The sequence below is a fragment of the Mesocricetus auratus genome, unplaced genomic scaffold (assembly GCF_017639785.1).
Source record: "Mesocricetus auratus isolate SY011 unplaced genomic scaffold, BCM_Maur_2.0 Super-Scaffold_100676, whole genome shotgun sequence".
In the NCBI taxonomy this organism is placed as follows: domain Eukaryota; kingdom Metazoa; phylum Chordata; class Mammalia; order Rodentia; family Cricetidae; genus Mesocricetus; species Mesocricetus auratus.
Window position 1 is genome coordinate 28,073,044 of NW_024429266.1, and position 14,399 is coordinate 28,087,442.

The 14,399-nt window shown below is 42.4% G+C and overlaps 1 protein-coding gene across 3 annotated transcripts in view; it reads right to left on the reverse strand.

The window, feature by feature from the left end:
• Positions 1 to 11,309: 11,309 nt before the first annotated feature.
• Kifap3 (kinesin associated protein 3) overlaps positions 11,310 to 14,399 on the reverse strand; it is a 125,235-nt gene continuing 122,145 nt past the window's right edge. For all 3 annotated transcript variants that reach the window (XM_040737191.1, XM_040737190.1, XM_005071362.4), the window contains one exon: positions 11,310 to 12,742. Coding sequence is in view for 2 of the 3 variants with exons in the window: in XM_040737190.1 (XP_040593124.1) it covers positions 12,634 to 12,742 (109 nt within the window). In the remaining variant the exon portion in view is untranslated. The remainder of the gene's footprint in view (positions 12,743 to 14,399) is intronic.

Below are 14,399 nucleotides of genomic sequence, written 5' to 3' on the forward strand. Positions count from 1 at the left end.
AGGAGGGTCAGTACTTCACAGAAAGCCTCTGCCTTCCGGGTAAAGAATGTAGACATGAATGAAGTAATAGCAGCTACAAGTACTGAAAAGCAAGTCAACATGCTAAGACTGAGTTGGAAGACAGAAAGGACAGGATTCTCTTGATCATTTTGTTCCTTTTTCCTGGAGGAAGAGAATTGAGTCACCTCAACCAGCACATGAAATCTGCCATCAACACAATTGCTTTCCTGACTCACCCTCTCTGCAGTACCCTTAGCCCTGAGTTCTTGCTGGCATTCTCACCCATTCTTTGATCATTAATCCAAGTCCAATTGTGGATAACCTGTTTCCCGTTTTCCCAAACACAATGGCCACTCTATGCCTTCAAAATTAACAAGAAAATTTCCTGCTGAGTGAATGAGAACTGGAAGAGACACTTTTCCTGTTGTGTGATTTTTCACTCTTTTGACTTTTAGGGGACCCACCACCCAGCACCCAAAATAAATGCTTGGAGTCATATTCTTACTTATGAATGTCTGGCCCTATCTTGGCTTGTTTCTTAACATAAATTATCCTGCTTACCTTTGCCTCTGGGCTCTTTTGTTTTCTGTCTTCTGTAAATCTTACCCTTACTCTGTGGATTGCTGTGTAGCTGGATGGCTGGCCCCTGATGGCTTTCTCTCCTTTTCTTGCGGCTCCTCTTCTTTCTCATTTCTCCTTTTATTTATACTCTTTGTCTGCCAGCCCTGCCTATCCTTGCTCCTGTCTCGCTATTGGCTGACTGTTCAGCTGTTTATTAGACCATCAGATGTTTTAGACAGGCAAAGAATCACAGCTTTACAGTGTTAACAAATGCAGCATAAACAAAAGTCACACACCTTAAACTAATATTCCGTCACACTTTCCCTTCCCACCATTTATCTACTCATTTACCTATCCCTGATTTCACTCGGGTCTCTAAATAAATCACCACTTAAATCCTTGGATTAAGTTCAGCTATTTTGAGGCCACAGGTTAACTTGTACGTTTCTCCATAATGGGGATATTCATCATTCTCTCCAGTGGACATTTAACTCTGTTGCAAAAGGGAACAGTTTTGTACTGGGGCATACTGATTTGGCTATCCCAACTGGACTTGGGTGATAAAGCTTTGTTAGTGTGTGGAGGACAAAGGACAGCTTAGGTAATATTCCTCAGCAGGGCAGTGGACATGTTCTGGAGATAGGCTTCACTGGCTTGAAACTCACTGATTAAGCTAGGATGTCTGTCTGGGGAACTTCAGGAATCCATTTGTTTTTGCTTTTCCAGTGTTGGGATTGCAGGCTCTGGAATTGCAGGCTCCTGCCAACACTCTGCATTTTAAAATATATGTTCTATGGATGAGACTCATGTTCCAAGCACTTTATTGATTGAACTCTCTTCCTAGTGCTGTCCTATACCCCCAACAAAATTATAGAGCATCTGCACATGAGCCTGACCTGAAACTCTAAAACTGCATGCAGACTTTGGACTCACAAGATTCTTATACTCTAATGGAAGGCTGAGGGCTGGCAACCTTTCAGCTTATTTGACCTATCTTGAAGTTACTCATTTTGGCAATGAAAATTCACTTTTTAACATCCTTACAAGTGCTGTTAGTCTGCCTTAGGTGTGAGATGGGCGTTTTTCATAGTATCGTGTCTCTGAAGTATAGATTTCTAATTGAAATACTCCCAATGCCAACCCATCAAGTGTGAAGCTTCTTAGTGTTCAAGTGCACACAGATTATCTCAGACTCTTGTTCAAGAGAAATAATAGTTGTCTAGGTCCCCCTTGAGAACATTTCATATGCTGATTTAGATTTGTTCCTTATGGATGGTTGGTGCTTCATCTGGAAGTATGTTAAAGATGCAGAACCTGGGGACTCGTGAGGCTGGAGACATGCTTAGTGAGTAAGTGAACTCGCAGGTTTTACACAGGACTTAGGTTCATTTTTCAGCTCCTGTTTCAGGCAGCAAACCTGTTACCGCCAATCACGGGATCTGATGCCCTCTTTTGGCCATCAAGAGTAACAGCTTGCGTGTGATCTAGCATTTCCTTCTTTTGTCTTATTTTTGAGCCTTTCACTCAACCTAGCCTCCTTGATGACCCTCCAACTCAGATGGACATTGATTTGTTTTAGGACTTTTTTCTAGCTTTCTTTAGTCTTTCATCCCACCAACCTTTGATATTCACTTAACTAAGTCTCTGATGACCTCCTACTGTACTCTGCACAAAATACTGTTTAATGAAATGCACCTTGACCTATGCTATCTAATATCACAGCCTTTCCCCTCTGACAGTTCCATTGCCAAAGTCTTAACCTGTTTACTCTTGCATTTTTCTATTGCCCTAGAGTTCTCACCTCTATGTTGTATGAAGTGTAAAAATGACAGGTTTCCTTAATGTTTCTAGAATTTGGAAGCACTTTACCACAAATATCATCCCATAATATTTACATAAAACATAACTATTTTTCTTAGTGTCATCAGCTGTACTGATGGCCCTTGTGTGAAGGCATTATGGATTATCAAGTACAGGAATTCCTACTTATGTTATGTTGTATTATGCTCACTTCTAGGGGCAGAGGTGAATTTTGGGTTTGCTTGTTTGGTTTGTTTGGTTTGTTTTTCAAGACAGGGTTTCATTGTGTAGCCCTGGCTGTTCTGGAACTCACTCTGTAGACCAGTCTGGCCTCAAACTCACAAACATTCGCCTGCCTCTGTCCCCAAGTGCAGGGATTACAGATGTGCACCACTGCCTGGCAATCCTGAGGTTTTTATCCAACAGAGATGCAAACAAGAGCCAGGCACAACCAAAACTTTAATGGTTATAGGTGCCCTGCCAGCACGCCTTTAATCCCAGCACTGGGGAGGCAGAGGCAGGCAGATCTCTGTGAGTTCGAGGCCAGCCTGGTCTACAGAGCGAGTTCCAGGACAGCCTCCAAAACAACAGAGAAACCCTGTCTCGAAAAACAAAAACAAACAAAAAAACAACAACAAAAAACAGGTGCCCTGACCTGTAGGACACTGGCCCAGCAATGGTCAGCAAACACGTGAAAACAAGAAAATTAATTCCAAAGATTCTAAGAGTGTTATTAGACTTTGCCCTCATTTTTGGCAGTAAAGTTTATTTTCAGCTATTTTCTTCAAAGATTTTAAAAACTCTTTCACATCTTTCCTCCAACTTTGTTATATTCTTCCCCCCCCCCCCGTATGGTACAAAGGCCATTATGTAAAGAATTCATCAACCCAGTGAATTGATACACAAATGTATGTGTAGCCAAATGACGAGACACCTGTATGAGAAGAACAAAACATACACCAGGATGGCTGCCTCTTTGATTTTGGTAAGAAAGAAAGGTAGTAGTAGAAGAAACCCTTGTTTGCCTTTCTTGTCTTCACCAAAAAACAGAAAAGCAAAACAAAACAAAACAAATTCCCTCTACAGGAATCCAGTGTGAATGTGTTCAAACCACAGTATACAAATAAGGCATTTTAGCAATAGGAAATCAGAACAAAATGGGTAAGGTTGAGGAGATGCAGTAACTTTTTTTTTTTTTTTGGTTTTTACGAGACAGGGTTTCTCTGTATTGTTTTGGAGGCTATCAGTCCAGCCCGGCCTCAAACTCACAGAGATCCACCTGCCTCTGCCTCCTGAGTGCTGGGATTAAAGGTGTGTGCCACTACCGCCCGGCGAGATGCAGTAACTTTAACATCAAAAAAAAAAAATCTAAGCTCTGTGTGGTTGGTGGCATGTGCTTACAGCCTTGGCCGTCGAAGGGGGATCACTGCACATTGGGGCCATTCTGGATGACCAGTGAGACCCTGTCTCAAAAACAATCAAACACAAAATAAACATGGAGTTGAGAGGCTTGAAAAGAAGGGGTCTTAAATGATACAAATGATCAAAAACTGCCATCACAAGCTTGCTCAGAGGCCACTGAAATTCTATATACAAAATGTCTACAAGGACACATGCCTGAAAAGTGACAAGTGTACATTTATTTATCACTGTGGCCAAGGATTATTGTTCCTAATTGTATGTAGTGAGTCTCCCCATATTTGCTTTGAAAAATGTTTCCCTGCTCCACTACACTCAATATGCCCACAGTTTACTCTGACATGCGTATTCCTCTCGCAGTGTTGTGATATCTCCAAATAAATAATATTCTGTTGTCTTTAAGTCAAAAGCAATTAGGAATTACATGATAATTTGATTGTACCAATGGATTTTTTCAGAAGGAGTCACCATTGAGGAGTAAATTTAGTTACAGAAGGGAGCTGGGTTCACCGGAGGCTCCCCTGCTCCCTCTGGTGGCAAATGTACAGAGTCACCTACTTCTCTGGGTAGATAAGGACATGTGGACACAGACTAGTTTGCAACCTGAAGGCTGAAATTCTTTGTGTGCTGTCTTAATTTTGAAACCTTTTATGGCTGCCTAAAAAGTGGTTAGACTTATGAGAAAAATATGATACGTATATACAACAGAATATTATTCCACTATAGGAAGAGATGAGCTATGAGAACAATCAATTACACATCCCTTCTGTGTAATATAACATAATCATGTTATGTGCACATTTAAGAATGGCTTGCCCCCTCCCCTGAAAGCCTGGTGCTATTAAAGCGTATGATTCTGGCTAGTAGTGCCGGGTCTTTTCATCAGTCATATCTAGGCATGGGGGAGGCTGCTTTGGCAGTGTCTCTTCTATTGTGGTTCCTTTTGGTCCAAACACCCGACAGAGTCAAGAAATCGCCTGCCCTGACCTCTCACCCCTTTTAAACACACACTGGTGATACTGGTGTCCAGATAACCACAAAGGACACTCCTGTTCACCAGAGCTACCAAACACATCTAACTAGGTCTTTTTACTCTGATGTCACACTGTGTTCCCTAATCAGGGCTCATTTGATTTCCTGGAAGGGTGGTTCTATCTTGATACAATTCTGACTAACATTGCAAATAGCTGTGTCTCTTACCAGAGAACTTTCTTAAATGGCATGTCTCACTGGAGTTTGGATCTTACAATTATGGTGATCCCTGTCAGATAAGCAGAGGTGGGATTTTGATATATGGATTCCTGGGGGGAATGGACAAGTTTACAGCCTTAGACAAGCCATCCATTTCTATCTGCCGGGCCTCTCTAATTTGGAAAATCTCAGAAGTGTGGGGCCTGTTATCACAGCAACGAAATTCCTGATGCCCATAGAACAGATTAAATTTTGAACAGTCCAGAGGACAGTCAGGTGCTGATGCAATTAAAACAGCAGTTATGTGCTAAGGAAAGAGCCAAGCTATCAGACTCACAGTGACACAGCAAAACAAACACTGCTTCCCCAGGGCTGTGCCAAGTCACATCAATGGGAAGCCCTAGCTAAAATGAAACAACTGTGATGTGACTTACAGTGGGGATGCAAGGGTAGCAATGACACCATTACCTGAAAATGGCGTAATGAGATTAAACACTAGGCTCTGCCTTCTACGCCATAACCAATTAGAAAAGCTAACTGACGCAATGTGCTTAGCTCTAGATTTCACGGGAGAGAGTACAAGAAGCCAAGTAAAAGGCTGGTGGCAGCAAATGTACTGATGACACTATGGCCAAGCATATGGAAACAAAGCGGTGAGAAAACGAATATTCAAGTCGTTTGGGAAGAGAATCATCAAAGCGCTGGCACACATGAAGATGTCAGGCTGATGAATGGTGACATGGGTGCTCTAAGTGGAACCACAAGACTATACACAGAAAGCCAGAGTGGTGGGAGTCATGTCCAACACAGAATCCTTCTGCTCAAGTGTTATTTGAGCTTGTGCAACACCTTCAGTGTTGAGCATGCTGCACTTGTAACTGATATGTCTATTCAGCTTTACCATGTCAGAAAATGCATTTTTTAACTTCATATTTCAAAGATATTCTTCTGGACCTATTTTCAGGAATTTCCTGAAAACCCAACCAATAGCATATACATAGCTATTTAAGGGAACTTACTAGGGAATCACCTTATGAGACTATGCAGATCATTAAGTCCCATATTTTATTTGCAAGATGCATAACCAGGAAAGCTGGTGATGCAATTCATTCTGAGTCCAAACTTCTAAGAAGCAGTGTAACTAATGGTGCAACCCTAGTTTGAGTTGGAAAGCCAGACTTGGTAGAAAGTGGGGTTGGGGGAGGAAGCTACTTGTGTAACTTCCAGTGTTCAGTGGCTCAGGAATCAGAAGCAGCAGGACCCTAGCTACAGAAAAGAGAGAGAAGTCACGTTCTTTCACTTGTTCATGGGAGCTTTCAGCACAGCTGAAGATGGTGCCCACATTGGGGGAGGGAGGCTTCTCTATTCAGTCTACCGATTCGAATGCCAATCTCTTCCAGAAACACAGCCATAGACACCCAGAAATAATACTGTTTATCACATATGTGCACATTTCGTAACCCAGTCCAATAGATGGAAAAACCATGACAGTAGGCATAGTATTCCAGGCTGAACAGTTTATTCTTTTTGCCATTGTTTCTGATGAGAAACTTATGATCATCTTTATTTTCTCCTTTGTGTATGGTGCCTTTTAAGAAGCTTCGTAGTTCTTTGGGAATTTCGTACGATGTATTTGATCATGTTCATCACCCCTCCTCCAACCACATCCATTCCTTCCTCGTCCATCCAGCCTTGTCCTTTTATGTCTCTTGGAAACCTATAACAAACTGGTGCTATTCCTGTAGTATCTTAAGAGTCCTTGGAATAGTAAGGGTTGGTATGAATGGATAAGTAAACTTATCTCCATACTACACACATACATGTTGTTACAGATTGAATTATGTGTCCCAAATATATGTGGAAGTCCTAAATCCTAGTTCCTCTGAAGGTGACCTTATTCAGAAAGAGTCTTTACAAAGGCAATCATGTTAATGAGGCCATTAGAGTGGGCCTACTCCAGTGACTACTGGAGCAATGAAGTAGCAATGAAATAATTTTATGGAGGGGTGGGGGTATTAAAGTGTTGCAGGAAAAACGTCCTGGGTGATGACGGGCGACCCACTCAACTCCCCAACGAAATCGACACCCTTAACCAGCCCAGAGTGGGACTTCAACACCGCTGAAGGTAAGGGACACTTACGTCTTTATGGCCAGTTACCAATTTGGCTCAGGTAAGACAAGTTAGGGAATGGAGAAGACTCCCACTGCCTTTCTGGAGCGTCTATACCATGCCTGATAGGTTTTCAATAAAAGGGAGACTCCTAAAGAGAAGGAAAAAAGACTTAGAAAATTGCAGGAGAAAAGAGAGGACAGACTAAAAAAAGAAATTAGAGGATAAAAGAAAAAAAAAGAGATCAAAAACGCCATAGGGAGCTTAGTAGACTCTTGGCCACTGTAGTACAGAATAACACAGGCACAGGGAGACAGGAAAGGAAGGGAGATATAAGGAGGCCCCGGGTGGACCGAGACCAGTGCGCCTATTGCAAAGACTCGGACCCTGGAGGTGCCCTATTGCATACTTATCAAAAAAGCTGGACCCGGTTGCATCAGGGTGGCCTCCATGCCTGAGGATGGTAGCTGCTATTTCTGTTCTCACCAAAGATGCCTCTAAATTAACCTTGGGACAGCCATTAACTATCTTGGCACAGCACGCCATTGAGTCTCTGGTCCGCCAGCCTCCCAACCGCTGGCTGTCCAACGCTCGACTGACCCACTACCAGTTCCTGCTCCTGGATGCTGACAGGATCCAGTTTGGGCCAGTCGTCACCCTCAACCTGGCGACCCTGCTGCCCTTGCCAGTAGGGCCCGCATCCCACGACTGCCACTTCACCTGGTATACAGATGGCAGCAGTAGCGAATGCCGCCCAGGTAATCTGGGCCAGGGCACTTCCAGCTGGCACCTCTGCTCAACGTGCGGAATTGATTGCCTTAACCCAAGTACTCCAGATGGCAGCAGGTAAGAAGCTCAATGTTTACACCGATAGCCGGCATGCCTCTGCTACAGCCCACATACATGGGGAGATATACAAGAGGAGAGGACTTTTACTTTCTGAAGGCAAAGAGATCAAGAATAAAAATAAAATTCTAGCCCTTTTAAAAGCATTGTTTCTTCCAAAGAAATTAAGCATAATACACTGTCCAGGGCATCAAAAAGGGGACAGTCCCGAGGCCATGGGAAACTACCCCAAGGCCATGGGTGGCCAAGCAGGTGGTGCTGGGGCCTCAACTGTTAACTGTCGCCATGCCAACCAGCAAATCAGTCCCTGACTGGGATTATACGGACGAGGACCTGAACCTTGTCCAGAGATTAGGAGCTGAGTATGACTCAGTCCGCAATTGCTGGACCCACCAAGGAAAGACTGTAATACCCATAAAGGCAGCTAAGGAGTTAATTGAGAGCCTCCATAAGTTAACCCACTTGAGCAAGCAAAAGATGAAAACCCTATTAGAGGGGGAACCATGAGTGTGCACCTGCCACAGAAAGACATGCTGCTGCAACAAGTAACTGAAAATTGCAGGGTCTGTGTGCAGGTCAATTCAGGAAATACCAAAATTGGTCAAGGAAAGCGCCTCCGAAGTCATCGCCCTGGGAATCATTGGGAGGTCGATTTTACGGAAATCAAGCCTGGGATGTATGGTTACAGATATCTACTAGTCTTTGCAAATACTTTCTCTGGATGGGTGGAGGCCTTTCCCACCAAACACGAAACCTCGAAAATGGTCACCAAGAAGCTTCTGGAAGAAATCTTCCCCAGATACGGGATGCCACAGGTATTAAGGTCGGATAACGGGCCTGCCTTTGTCTACCAGGTGAGTCAGTTGGTGGCCACGCTCTTGGGGATTAATTGGGAATTACATTGTGCCTACAGACCCCAAAGTTCAGGTCAGGTAGAAAGGATGAATAGAACAATCAAGGAGGTCTTAACCAAATTCTCACTTGAAACTGGCTTTAAAGACTGGGTACAACTCCTGCCTCTAGCCTTACACCGGGCCAGAAACACACCTGGCCCACATGGTCTGACCCCATTTGAAATTTTATATAGGGCCCCACCTCCTGCCATCACCTTCTTTGATACTGATATTTCTGATTTTGCCACTTCCCCTTCCATGCAGGCCCATCTGCAGGCCCTGCAGTTGGTGCAACAGGAGGTCTGGAAGCCAATAGCAGCGGCCTACCAGAAAGGGATAGAATCACTCTCCGTACCTCATCCCTTTAAGATCAGTGACACCGTCTGGGTCCGGAGACACCAGATCAAGAACCTAGAACCTCGCTGGAAGGGACCCTATACTGTACTTCTGACTACCCCCACATCTGTGGCCTCTATTGGGCCAAACTCTGTGCTACTCGACCAAAAGGGTAGGCCATCCCAGAGCCTCCCTAGATCCAAGCCTAACCCCTTGCCATCTGTCACCACCCCTCCTACCCATGCTACCGGGCATAGTAGTACCACTCTACCCCCTAGACCAAAGCTCGGCTCTACTGGTAGACTATTGAACTTAATCAGAGGAGCCCACCAAGCCCTAAATGAAACTCATCCTGATAAGGCGGAGGATTGTTGGCTCTGCTTGACAGCGGCTCCCCCTTATTATGAGGGCTTGGCATTGGACTCGGACCTTATCAGCTATACATCTCCCCCTTCCCAATGCAGCGAAACACTTAATCATAAACTAACTCTGCCCCAGGTGACTGGACAAGGATTATGTCTTGGAAATGTTCCCACATCATCTCAAAAACTGTGTAACTGTATAGTCTCAGTAACTCACAGCAACTCATACCTGACTGGCCCTAATGGGACTTATTGGGCCTGCAATACAGGACTGACTCCTTGTGTCTAGTGTCGGTTCTTAACATAACAGCTGATTATTGTGTACTTGTCCAGCTATGGCCCCACATTACCTACCACTCCTCAGAGACTGTGCTAGGATACTTTGAGAATCATTATCGATTTAAAAGGGAACCTGTTTCAGTAACATTGGCTCTTCTCCTGGGAATTGGGGGGGATAGCGTCTAGTATAGGGACCGGGACCACTGCCTTACTTCAGAGCAATCAGAATACACAGCTCCAGGCAGCCATGAATGAGGATCTACAGGCCATAGAAAAATCAGTTAGAGCCCTTAAGGACTCTTTGGTTTCATTATCTGAAGTGGTCCTACAGAATAGAAGAGGACTAGACCTGCTATTTCTTAGAGAGGGAGGCTTATGTGCCGCCCTCAAAGAGGAATGTTGTTTTTACACAGACAAGACTGAGGTAGTAACCGAAACTCTGGATAAACTCAAGGAGAGGCTGACTGTTCGTCAGAAGAAATTTAAGTCCCAACAATACTGGTATGAGGGTTGGTTTAACAAATCCCCCTGGTTTGCTACACTAGTCTCTACTCTTATGGGCCCCCTAATTATTTTCATACTTGTGTTAACCTTTGGGCCCTGCATTCTCAACAAACTAGTTCAATTTATAAAAGATAGATTAACAGTAATTCAAGCTTTAGTCCTAACTCAACAATACCATGCCCTCAAACAGACAGAACCGTAAGTAAACCTTAAATAGAGAAGGCTGGACAATAGGTATAAGATTCTACCTATGCACAAGAACAAGGGGGGGAATGAAAGACCCCTACCCAGGGCCCCCTAGGAAAAGAAAAACAAGGCCAAGCCGTTGCCTAATGGAAAAACCCAGACCAGGTTCCTCGCCCTCAAACAGGATGTCAAACAGGATGTCTGTGATCACCATAGCAGTCATGGGACCCGGATAATAATTGCTGAAGCATGCCGGGGTCTTTCATGAGGTAATAACAGGAAACCTAGTCCGTGGGAACTACCCCTGTCCCCAAGATGAGTCAATGAAATACCTGTTGCTATGCTGATACTTATGTAACCATTAAAACTCTATAAATATTGTGCTCCCTGTAAGCCCGGTATGCTCTGCACCCGAGTTGCAGTAGCATCCTCAGGCGCCTGTGTACTCAATAAACCACCTCTTGCTTTTGCATCCAGTGGTCTGGCCCTGTTCTTGGGCAGAGGGTTCGGTGCCTGGCGCTTTGATGCCGAGGTCTTTTCAATTTAATACCTCATCTCAAAATTTAAAGTACATATTTTAGGCTTATTTATTTTATGTCTGTGTTTGTATAGGGGTGCATATATACCATAGCGTGTAGGTGAAGGTCAGAGGACAAACAAACAGGAATTGGCTCTCTCCTTCAACCATGTGGGTTCTGGGACTTGAATTCTGGTCTTCATGGTTGGTGGCAAGTGACTTTACTTACCCAGCTATCTCACTGGCTCTCAGCTCAGATTGTTTGTGTTTTTTTAATTGTAAAAATGAGAGTTGGACAGTACTGGTTCAAATTTTTCTGGCTTTAATATTTGGTGGGTAAAAGGGAAACAAAGACAATAACTGCATACTTTCAGAAAGATCAATTAGATTGTGGATTCACAAACATAAACAACATCCCAGATAATATACTAGCTTTTAAGTATCAGGTAAGAATATAGCTGTTGGTTATATTTACATTTTTAAGTGTTTGGTGTCTCAAGCACATGGGCTGAAATAAATTGTTCTAAAGGACTTTCCCAGCTCTACTACCCCTGTGTGATAAATGTGTAAATTAAGGTAAACAGAATAGTTAGACTAGTGGGATTTTCAATTTAAAGGCAGAAAGCTTACCTTTGATCCGTATTGTTCAGAAGCCTTGTGTTTCCTTAGTAGGAGGTGATCAAGAAACAATCTATGCTTATAATTAGTTCACTTGCTTGGTTTTTCAATGAAAATTGTCAACATTTTAAAATCAATGAATTATCTTTAAAACTCATTATTAATCACTGTGACCCTCCCCATTTCCCATTACCCACTTCTATCTTAAGTTAACAAAGAGAGAAAGAATCCTTTCCTTAATTTTCTAAGGTAAGGCAAAAATAATTAGCTTGCTCACAATTTATATAGTATATTCCAGGAAAAAAAAACTAAGCTTAGAAGTTCAGTGCTGCTCCTGCTACATTTATGGAGGCTGCCCCAGTATTCTGCTATAGTTAAAAGGTCATGAATATGAATCCCTTAGGAGTATAACAAATCATTCAAGGTGCAACATCACGTACAACATATGCTCACTGCTGGTTAAAAACTCATATTGTTAATAACCTTGTGAAAGAAGCTTCCAGACACAGCATGGAATAAAAGGCTGAGTGAGGCTCATTTAAAATAAAATTTAAAGGTAGCACAGCTCACACCAAACATTAAGGAGTTTGTAAGTAGAAAGAAGGAAAAAAGTCCTATATTCCATGTATGTGAGTGGTTCCTATGAAGCCCAGTAAACATGAGCACAGGACTTTGGCTCATTCCTTTGCATGAATGCCACTTTTTAATAGAAATTAGTCACTTAATGTACATAATGTAGTATCTGTTTTTCCAGGCTAGTAGTTTCGAAACAGTCTCATGGGAGATGTTGTTCTCCTCGAGATGTGTCTGGGTGAGTGAACACTGGAGCGGCAGGTGTATTTAACAGAGGACTTGAGGGTCAGAGTTAACCTGCAGCTAGCAACCTGGAGAAAGAAGAAACACAGCCCCACAGGAGTACCAACACACACGCATTATTAAGTCAAGATTCAAGGTTAACCCACAACACGCAGGTTTATCCTAAGCTGAGCATACACATGGAAAGTGGCGACTTTATCGAGACCCAAAGCTGTAGTAGTAAGGTTCATCAGGGCGGAATCCATATGCAGTGGCAGGACGTCCAAGGATTCCCACAGGCTGACCAAAGCCATCCATTCCAAGGCTGGAAAGAGAAAGGCAGGTGATAAGCTGTTCTGTTTTTAACAACACACCCACAGAGCAGGTCATTGTCAGGGCCCTTGAATGTCAAACTTCCAGCATTTCCCAACAGTGACACTGATTTTCAGAAATATTATTAAGTTTTCTATTCTCATCGAAATGTAAATACTAAAATATTTATCCCTGACGGTCTATATTCAAATATCAGAAACCTATCAGGAGGGTCTATTCCAAATGAACCAGAAGACTTTTTAACTGAACAGTTTGAATTAACAAATTATCTCATATCTTATGAAGAATATGAAACATTCACATTCTGGCGGTGCTTAGCACTACTCTGCTGGGAAATAACAACAGAGGCAAAGAGTTTTCTGACTGTTACAAGGTCTCTTTGTCTGTGGAGATGGAGACTAACCACCCCCCCAATAGGATATGCAATCTGAGCATTAGTATTGAACTCCCAACAGATCTAAGATTTTTGAGCCTGAATGAACAAGAGCGAGGACTCTGCACAGCCTGCAAATCAGCCAGAGTTGACCTGTAAACTCTGAATGCTAAATTGTGTGTCTTTTTCTTTTGAGTGAAAGCAAGGCTGTTTTGTAAGCTCTGGTTTATTCTATGCAAGCAGGAGCTCAGGAGAAGCAGTTTACTCTTAATTTATAATATTCATTTGTCTCTGAATAAACTAGTAAAAGAAAATTTGTTCTACAAAGCATTTTTAGCAAAGAATTAATCAGTACTGAAGAAAACAACAAAATATTAATTTGCCAGGCAAATATGGCGGCTTCAACATGCTCATGCATAGCTCATGCAGCAAATGCTAGTGAGCTCAATTTAAAACGAAGGATGTCACTTATAATGTGGAATGTAAGCTTTGAAAACTAAAAGTACATTTAAATGACAAGATTATTTGAGATCTACGAAGCAGAATAATTTTCACCAACAAATGTCAATCTGACAACATATTCACATTCAGGTTAACTTACTGTCACGAGGTAAGGGTTATATTGAAATGTACTAGTAATTACTAAAATGCTAACAGTACGCATGTTCAAGTGTTTGCACATATATCAGACCAAATCTAAAAAATGCTATGATGCAAGCTGCATAGGAGTTACATATAAGGCATGCACTTAAAATGAATCTACCTCTTGTGGAAGTAGAATTTATATATATTTCAGGTTAAGACATACTGAGTGATCCTGGGCAAATAAAACACCATGAAAAATCTTGGATCTATAATTTATCAAAGCTAGTTGTAAATTTTAAGTCTGTATTTTATTTTGCTCCATGGAAGAGATTAAACTTTGAGGTGAAGGGAAAATACTATTCTAGAGGTAGCTTTAGAGAGTAGGAATTGAGAGTAATCAGAATGTATTATATGCATGTATGAAACTGTCAAAGAATAAATTTAACTATTGAAAAGATGTTTCAGAAATTACTGGAGTCAACAAACTTCTATTTATTCACAAGGTACAACTATTCACAGTTAGGGGAAGGAACTTTTGGCTGACAATGACTCCTAAACACTAAGATAGCATATTCATTCACATAGACAACTCCCTAACATGTATTTCGACTTATTCCTTTCCCATCTTTCTATTTGTTAGTACATTTGGAGGTACTCCTTAGCACCTCTTAAAAGGCTGAGAAGCTGGATA